Genomic DNA, 10,018 nt, shown 5'->3' with positions numbered 1-10,018 from the left:
ATTGCTTTCTGCTCATTAGTTGCTTTCTACACATGAAATAGATTCATCTGACAAAGAACAACCTAATCTGTACATTGGAGGCCCATGGCTGTTACCTTAATGACTCTGGAGGCCAAGATGTCAGGACTGAGGTGCTGAGCCAGCCCAGGGAGGAAAGTAAAGACTCTTATCTCCAAATGACCACCAGGTAAAACTTGAAGTGATGCTCCCTAGCAAATGGTGGAACAATATCCCTAAGTGAAAAGCTTAGGGACAGCACCAGGCACTGAGGTAAAGTCTCACAGCTGACAAAAAATATTCCTAAGTAAGTTGAAGGGCAGTAAGAGACAAGACAGAGGAAAAGAGAACATTTTGATGAAATTGGCTGGAATGTGAATGACAAGCCAAATTATTTTTAATTAAAGTCAACTAGCTTCATACATTCATATCATAATTTTTCAGGCCACAATTTCTTCTTTTGCACAATCTCTTACAATGTCTATCATCAAATGATATACCATTGCTTTGAATGTAGGGAGAAATCACACTGAGACATTACTCATGACAAAAAGTACAGGGCTGTATTAGATCATTTCATCAGAGAATACTGTAGCCCTGAGCACACAAAACTGTGTGGTCTCCAGGATACGAAGGGATGTAGAGTTGCACCAAGACTGTTAACCAAGGCAAGAGAGAGACCTGTGACTCTCAATAAATACTTTTCCTAAAGTTCAAAACGTGTTCCTCATTTTAACCCCACACAGCATACTCATTTTACAGAGAAGTAACTTCTGCATTTCTTTGATGAGTCCCATTAACTACTGTCACTTGCCTGAGAAGCATAGCTGCTTACCCAGTAGGAATTAGCTGTCAGGACAGAGGAGCAGAGGCAGTGGTCACAGCATGTGTGTTCAGCCACAGAGCCCCAAGAAAAGGCTCAGGACTCCATCATCTCATCTCCTCTGTGGGTGTGCTTATTATTTCCCCTGGAAGTGTGGTGACAATGTGTGTGTGCAAAACAGAGCTTCTGTGTGACAAACATTGGAGAATTGTGGATACTGATGAGCACCACTGAACTTCTATGACCATTTCCAACAGATGTGATCCATGGCAAGGGAAGTCCAGGGAATATGGGGACACTTTTGAAGACTATCTCACTAGAAGTGAGTAGAGGAACAGGAAGTCTACTGTATAAAAGAGTGAAACTGAGCACATGGCTTTGGTGAATTTTAGGGTGATTTTTTTTTTTTTTTTGGTCCGGTCATGGGGCCTGAACTCTGGGCCTGGGCGGTGTCCCTCAGCTCTTCAGCTCAAGGCTAGCGCTCTACCACTTGAGCCACAGCGCCACTTCCAACTTTTTTCTTTTTGCTTATGTGGTGCTGAGGAATCGAACCAAGAGCCTCTGGCATGCAAGGCAAGCGCTCTACCACTGAGTCACCTTCCCAGCCCTGATTTTTTTCTTTTTGTCTCCGAGATGTGCTTTCTTTATTTAGGGAAGGGGAAACAAAGGAGGAGGGAACAATGCTTGATAAGAAATGTACTCATTACCTTGCCCATGTAATTGTAACCCCTCTGCATGGTATTTTCACAATAAAAAATAAAGAAAGCCACTATGTTAAAAACTGAAAAGTAAAAGTGGTGGGCTCTGGGGTATTAAACTCATAATCCTAGCTATTCAGGAAGCTGAGATCTGAGGACTGAAGTTTGAAGCCTTCTCAGAAAAATAGCCCGAGACTCTTATCTCTAAAAACCTACTCAGTCAAGCTGGGTGTGGTTGCCTAGGCCTGTAATCCTAGCTACTCAGGAGGCTAAGATCTGAGGATCACAGTTCAAATCCAACCCGGGCAAGAAAGTCCATGGAACTATTATCTCCAATAAACCACTAGAAAACCGGAATTTGATCTTTGCTCAAGTGGTAGAGTCCTAGCATTGAGATGAAGAGCCCGGTTCCAGAGTTCAAGCCCCAGGACGGACAAAAGCGAAACAAAAGCTACTCAGACAAACCTGTAAGTACACTGTGGCTCAAGTGGCTGAACACTATCCATGAGCACAAAGAGACTCAGGACCAGTGCCCCAGGGGCTGATTTCAAGTTTCAGGACAGACTTGTGGGAAAAAAAGACAATATGGTTCCAATGTACCATTTGATGGTTAATGGTGCTTAAATTATCAAAGATCTGAGACATGTTCTACAACAGACTTAATGTTTCCACCTGATCTTCATAAACTTTCCACTTGCTCCCTTATTCCAGCCATTTTGACCTTTAGTGATAGAGAATATAGAAAACCTGAATGCCACTCTTCCTGTGAGCACAGCATGACCATATCGCCTAAATATAAGGTGCATCTATATATGAAAATAGAAACCATGTGTGTGTGGAGAGGGAAACTTTGTTCCTAACCTTACAAAAGGGAAAGACACAAAAGTCTCTACCTGTCACAATTACTTACAGATTAAGAAAATAATAGCAAGGTAAACACAATATGAAAGGAAAGAAGAGCACAACTGTGAATGTAATCTATAGAAAGAACAACAGAAAAGACTGAGCTGGGCAGCAGTCTCTCAAGAGGCTACTCAAGAGCTACTCAAGAGGCTGTCTGAGGATTGCAGTTCAAAGCCAGCCCAGGCAGGAAGTCTGTGAGACTCTTATCTCCAAGAAACCAACAGAAAACTGGAAATAGCATTTTGGCTCAGGTGGTAGAGTGCTCACCTTGAGTTGAAGAGTTCAGGGCAACACCCAGGACCAGAGGTCTAGCCCCACCAATGACATAAAATATAAAAGAATGAAATGTTAGTGAAACCAAATGTTGGGTGCTTGAAAAGACCAAAAAATTGCACAAAACTTTTACTTAGATTGGCAAAGGAAAAGCCAGAAGATTCCAATTACTGAACCAGAAATGGAAGTGCACACATGCTTCCTGACCTGTGAAAATGCAAAACAGAACCAGGAAAGGTGGCTCAGGCCTACGGTCCTAGCTCCACAAGAGGCTGATTAGGAGGATCACAGGCTACAATCAGAACAAGCACAAAAGTCCACGTCTCCATCTCCAAAACAACCTACAAGCTGGGCACAGGTGGCTCATGTCTGTCATCTTAGATGCTCAGGACACTGAAGTCTTAGGATCAGTGTTTAAAGTCAGACCAGACAGATAAAACTGTGAGAGTCTTATTTCAAAATAACCACATAAAAGCTGTTGGTGAAGCTGAAATTAAAATGGGAAAGAGCTAGCATTGAGCACAAAAGCTCAGGGACAGCACCCAGGCCATGAGTTCAAATCTCTGGAATGGCACAACACAGAAGCTGAATAAAAACCCTTAGATATGTATTTTAATGTTTTTTTCTTTCATGCATTTGTTTCTAAGGCATTTATAAGATTATCTCTTTGTTGTTTTGTATGTCCCTCCCCCACAGTATAACCCCTGTTTTCACTATATTTGATGTCAGTATAACTTGTGGAGGAGATGGGGAAAACAAGTCGTTTAAGGATACAGGTGGACCTGTTGGAACAATGAGAAGTACAAGTTGTCATGTCGAAAATGAGCTTTACAACATTGGTGGGGGGGGGGAGAGGGGGCAAGAAGATGGGGGGGAGGATTGGGGGGGAGGCTGGGAAGGGATGTGAAGGGTAAACAAAGGAGGAGGCTGCAATGCTTGATAAGAAACGTACGCCTTATCCTGCCCATGTAATTGTAACCCCTCTGTACAGTATGTTCACAAAAAAAAATTAAATTAAATTAAAAAAAAATTCTGGGCTGGAATCATGGCTAAAGTGGTAGAAGACCAACAGAGCAAGCAATTTAAACAACCATAGGCTCTGAATTCAAGTACTGGTACCTGAAGGAAAAGAAAGAGAAAGAGAAATACAGACAGGCAGATGCACATGACTGTAGGACTGTGCATGTGTGCACCTGTGCATATGAACTCGTGCCCACACACACAAAATGGATTCTAATCATTACATATAGTTAGGAATGTTACAGTATCTAGGAACACTACTCCTGTCAAAATTGACTCAAGGAAGAACACACTCTTGGCTAACGGCTATAATCCTAGCTACTAAGTTGGCTGAGATCTGAGGATCACTGTTGGAAGGCAGCCAGGAGAAGAAATACATAAGATTCTTATCTCCAACAAAGTACTCAGAAAAGACCACAAGTGGTGCTATGGTTCAAGTGGTAGAACACTAGCCTTGATCAAGCAGAACTCAGGGACAGCAGCCAGGACCTAAGTTCAAACCCCAAGACCAGAAAAAAAAGGAATAAAGAAAGAAAAATTAAACCAAGAAATAGCAGGAAATCTGAATAACTAAAGAAGAGGTTGCATGTGTAATATAAAGCCTCCCAACACAGACAGTACATCATATACTCACTCACACACTATCACACACAATTGTTTACCCATATTTGAATCACCACAATGAAATATATTTTATTAACAGATGATAGTATTTTAATAAAAGTAAAATTTGGGAAACTGTCAAATGCAATATACATTTTACTTGAGCATTGACCAAGTCATCTTTAGGATGACTATTGATATTGTGTGTGAGGTTAGGCCTTACAGTGAGTCTGTCATACTTTCAGTACAAAGATGGAATTCTGGGCTGGTCTAGCAGTGACACAGGTTTAGTGCTTGACCTTACACCATGTCTCCTGCTGCAGGTCAAACATGGCAGATATTTTCAGATCTCTGACATAATTGTGATCCACAAGAGAGACCTATATAGGCGACTCTTCTTTCCCTGAAGATTCTGGATCTAAATGTGTTTGAAGGTAATATGTTTTCAGGTACCAATGTGAAAAAACAACAAGTAATAACACTTTGTTTTGTGCTAAATATTGAACTTTATTTCCAAGTTTAATTCTTCTACTCATCACATTTACTCAGCCTAATTCATGAGGTAATGTCGAAAAATGAAGTGTAATTCCTGCATAATAGGGTGAAAACGTTCATCTTTTGTTATCTCAGTAACTGTAACTTAGCAATTGTACCTTATACAATATTTGTTTAGTGAACTAACAATAAAAGATCAGTAGGCCATATTAACTACATTGAAATTTTCTATTACTTTGTGTTTTTTTGAGTTATTTTTTTATTGTGAAAATACTGTACAGACGGATTACAATTACATGGGCAAAATAATGAGTACATTTCTTATCAAGCATTGTAGCCTCCTCCTTTGTTTCCCCTTCCCATTCCATCCTTCCCCCGCCCCCTCACCGAATTCCCCCTCCCCCACCAAAGTTGTAAAGTTCGTTTTCGACATGACATCTTGTACTTCTCATTGTTGCAACGGGACTTACTTTGTTTTATTTGAGTTTCAGGTAACAAATTTGGGGTCTTAGGTAGGCAGGAACTTCACCGTTGATGTACTCCCAAAGTCTTCTTTCAGTCAGTTTAATACAGATTCTTACAGAATACCTTCTGTTATATACTCATTTAATAATTTTAAAGATAAAATATATGCCAGGTGCTGGGGGCTTATGCCTGTAATCCCAGCTACTCAGGAGGCTGAGATCTGAGGATTGCAATTCAAAGCCAGCCTGGCAGGAAAGTCCATGACACTCCTCTCTCCCATAAACTACTCAGGAAAGGCTTGAAGTGGCATTGTGGATCAAAATGGTAGAGTGTTAGACTTGAGCAAAAGAGCTCTGTGACACTGTCCAAGCCCTGAGTTCAAGCCCCACAATAATAATAATAGTAAAAATGATAATTATAATTATTATTTTTATTATTATTGTTTAACTCAAAGATTGATCCAAGGTGGATACAGTGGCTCACACATGCAAGATTGACTCAGTAGGATTCAGATCCAAAGCCAGCCCAGGAAAACAGTTCACAAGATCTCCCCTCCAATACTAGGGGATGTTTACAGTGATAGGTCAGCCTTGGTAAAAACGATTCCCTAATATGCTATCTAAACAACAAAACCTCAGCATCTACATTCACATCTCTCATTCCAGGTACATCAGGAAACATAAAATGAGTATTAAATTTCAGACTGACCTGGCTAAAAATCAAAGGTTTTGCTCAAAAAAGTAACCAGAGTGAGCTGGGAAGGTGGGTGAGTGGTAAAGTGATTGCCTGGCATACACGAGGTCCTGGGTTGGATTATTAGGCACCACATTACTAGAAAAAGCTGGAAGTGATGCTGTGGCTCAAGTGGTAGAACAATAGTCTTGAGCTGGCGAGCTGTGGGACAGCACCCAATCCCAGAGTTCAGGCCCAGGGACCAATCAAAATAAATAAATAACCAGAATGAAAAGGACTAGAGCAGGTGTCTAGTACTAGAGTCTATATCCTAACAGTGCAGAATACAGTGTGTAAATGCCACTGCTGCAAAAACAAAACTATGAACCAACGGGAAATGGAATGTAATCACTTCGTTTAAGTGAATCATGAAAATCTTTTATTCAGTGTAGGAATGAAACACCTGAGTGATACGAGTGTCACTGCTGATGAGCACAAATGGGCTCAGAAATGAGAAACATACACCGAGGAACGCAGATGTGTCCACCAGCCACAGGTCTGGTTTTGCATTTAAACCAACATAAAGAGTGAAAATAGCAGAGAGGCAGTAGAAGGAGACGAACATGCTCACCAGGGTAAGGATGGTCCATATGGCCCTGGCCTCGTGATCTTGTCTTCGGGAAGGAATGCCGCTGTGAATGTGACGGACCCTCTGCTTGTGTCTGTGCAGGACAAGGACCATGGAGGCACTGGCCCACATCATGAAAACTAAGCACATAACATCAATGGAAGTAAGTAAAATCATCTGTGACAATTGTACAAATGGTTTTGTTGTGGCTACTTCTGTGGAGCAGTATCTATAACGCATCTGCAGAGTAACATTTTGTTTGTGTTGTGGGCCAATCACTCTCAAAGGCACATAAACATTGACCAGCAGCTGCAGGACCCAGAAAAGGGAACCACAGAATTCAAAGCACTTGGGGAATCTAGTAGTGATCTTCCACCAAGCATTTTTAGTGCAAAGCTTTGAGACCTGGAAGCCACTCAGAAGGCAGGTGGTATTAAGAGAAACCCCTCTGGCTACTCTGTGGAAATACAAAAGAACTTTGCATGCGGAATCATCCAGGAAGTACTTCCATCCCAAACCTGCTACTGTCTGAGGTATCCCTTTGGATAAAATAACCAAGTTGTTGGCAAAGACCAGATGGCTGAGGATGAAGTCTGTGGGCCTCACATTCTGTCCAGTGAGGAGGGTGTAGTTGTAAAAACAAAGGAGACCGGAGTTTCCCAACACCCCTGCTGTAGTCTGAGTGAGGAAGGCAACCCCCAAGTGCATGTTGGCTTCGGTCATCTTTTTCATATCTAGGAAATCATGGATTTATTTATTTATTTGTTGGTTGGTTGGTTGGTTGGTTGGTTTATTTATTGTCGGTCATGGGGCTTCAACTCTGGGCCTGAGTGCTGTCCTTCATCTCTTCAGCTCAAGTCCAGCGCTCTACCACTTGAGCTACAGCACCACTTCTGTTTTTTCTGGTGGTTTATTGGAGATAAGAGTCTCACAGAGTTTTCTGCCCATGCTGGATTTGAACCGTGATTCTCAGATCTCAGCCTCCTGTGTAGCTAGGAGTACAGGTGTGAGCCACCAGCACCCGGCCTGATTTTATTTATGTATGTATGTATTTATTTATTTAATTGTGAAAATACCATACAGAAGGGTTACAATTACATGGGCAAGACAATGTGTTCATTTCTTATCAAGCATTCTTGCCTCATCCTTTGTTGAAATTAAGGATTTTATTGTGACACAAAAAATAGCATGAAAAGTAAACAAATATGAACACGTTAGCAATGCCAGATGCATATGGATCACAGCTTAAAGCCAGTCCAGGCAGAAATGTCCCCATCAGACTCTGTGGCTCAGGCCGAAGCCCTATAAGTAACAGGGTAAAAGAATTCCAGGAAATATTATTTTAATTAATAGCATGATTAGTGATATACACCGATACTTGACAGAATGGTGAGACATCAACCAACATTTTGTTTATAAGGAATATTATTTCTTTTTACTTTTCCCATTTTTGTCAGTAGTAGGGCCTCACTGCTGTTCTTAAACTTGTTTTGCTCAAGGCTAATACTCTTCCACTTTGAGCCACAGGCAATTCTGGCTTTTTGGTGATGAATTGGGGATAATATCCTCATGGATTTTCTGCTGGGCTGGCTTTGAACTTGGATCCTCAGAATTCATCCTCCTGAATATCTGGAGTTACAGTCCTGAGCAACATTATTTCTTATGATAAAGCAGATGAAAACAGTTAAAATTTTGTAAAGCAACTCTTGGTTGTGAAAAGCACAATGTCTTAATTCATTCACACCAGCATCGAATAGCAGCAGAGACATATGGTAGACTGAGAAGGAAACACAAGCAGTGCACAAACTAAAGTGTATAAAAGAAACACCTAGTTAGTGTATCAACAAACAAGTATAATCTGAATTTACTCTAGCAATTCCAAATAATTAAGAAATCTAAGGAAGACAGATGCTGGTGGCAGATACCTATAATCCTAGCCACTTGGAGGCTGAGACATGAGAATTGCAGTTAAAAGCCAGCTTGGCCAGAAAATATCCCAAAGACTCTTATATCCAATACACTACTGAGAAACGGTCAGAAGAGGCACTGTGGCTGAAGTGATAGAGCACCATCATTGGCCAAAAGCAAGCTCAAGAATACTGCCTAGGCCCTGAGTTCAAGCCCCATGACTGACAAAAAGTAAAAAGTATGTACATAGTTGTGTTAGATCATCTCAGCAGAGAATGCTGTACCCCTTAGCACACAAAGCTGTGTGGTCTCCAGGATACGAAGGGATGTGGAGCTGCACCAAGATTGCTAACTGAGGCAGGAGACAGGCCTGTGACTCTCACCAAACATTTCTCCCAAAATACAAGAAATGTGCCTCATTCCAACCCTACACAGCACACACATTTTACAGAAAAGTTACTTCTGCATTTCCTTGATTAGTTCCATTTACTACTGTCACTTGCCTGAGAAGAATAGCTGCTAACCCAGTAGGAATTGGCTGTCAGGACAGAGAAGCAGAGGCAGTGCTCACAGATGTTTGCTTAGCCACAGAGCCCCAAGATAAAGGCTCAGGACTGCATGATCTCATCTTCTCTGTGGTTGTGCTCATCATGTCACCTGAAAGTGTGGTGACACTGTGTGCCAGGGGAACAGAAGTTCCCTATGACAAACACTGGAGAATTGTGCATACTGATGAGCACCACTGAATTTCCATGACCATTTTCCACAGATGTGGCAAGGGAAGACCTATGGCAAGGGAAGTCCAGGGAATATGGGGAAACTTTTGAAGACGGTCTCATTAGAAGTGAGTAGAGGAACAGGGAACATCTATTTGGTGAATTTTAATGGAATTTTTTCTTTGTATCCAACAAGCAATTTCTCTCTTAGGTAAAACATTACGTTAAAAATAAAACTGGGGTGTCTTTTCTCAGGCATGTGATCTCAGCAGCTCAGGAGGTTGAGATCTGAAGCTGCAGTTTGAAGCCAGCTCAGGCAAAAAAGTCTGTGAGGCTGACTTCTTCAATGAGCTGTGAGAACTCGTGGAGTAGAAGTCACACCCATTCTGACATCATTGTCCAGCTTCCAGACCACTAGGACCAGGCAATCAAAGTGCACCCTAGGAGGCGGGCCACTGGATATAAGGGGTCAGGGAGTTCCGTGGCAGGGATAGAGAGAGAAGGAAGACCCCCAAGGGACATGCGAGAGAAAGTCACCACTCTGAGCCCCAAACCTGATGAGGCCTGGGACAGCCTGAGGAGGAGAACAGCAGACCAAATGCAGGCCAGTAGAGAGGCCCAGGAAGAGAGGCCCATGGAGGGCCGAGAGGTCTGGGGCAAGGCCTGTGAAGAACCAAGAGGCCCCAGACAGCATCATATCCCTCATCACAAAACCAGGCAGAGACTCATCAAAGAAAGAGAAATATAGACCCATTTCTTTGATGGACATTTGTTGGGAGCTGACAGTAAAGCTCAACAATAAAGGTCATCTTGACCC

At 42.0% G+C, this 10,018-nt stretch overlaps 1 protein-coding gene across 1 annotated transcript; it reads right to left on the bottom strand.

Moving 5' to 3' along the window:
* Positions 1-6,388: 6,388 nt before the first annotated feature.
* On the bottom strand, positions 6,389-7,300 carry LOC122110592 (vomeronasal type-1 receptor 1-like). Its single transcript, XM_042683173.1, has one exon. It carries the CDS (start codon positions 7,298-7,300, stop codon positions 6,389-6,391), a length of 912 nt encoding a protein of 303 aa, XP_042539107.1.
* Positions 7,301-10,018: the final 2,718 nt, after the last annotated feature.

The sequence above is a fragment of the Dipodomys spectabilis genome, unplaced genomic scaffold (assembly GCF_019054845.1).
Source record: "Dipodomys spectabilis isolate Male_0828 unplaced genomic scaffold, ASM1905484v1 ptg000080l, whole genome shotgun sequence".
NCBI classification, from domain to species: domain Eukaryota; kingdom Metazoa; phylum Chordata; class Mammalia; order Rodentia; family Heteromyidae; genus Dipodomys; species Dipodomys spectabilis.
This window is presented reverse-complemented; position numbering and strand designations above follow the sequence as displayed.

Bases quoted from the DNA above. Each gene is read 5' to 3' on its own strand.
- LOC122110592 (XM_042683173.1), bottom strand. From the start codon at position 7,300: ATGACCGAAGCCAACATGCACTTGGGGGTTGCCTTCCTCACTCAGACT.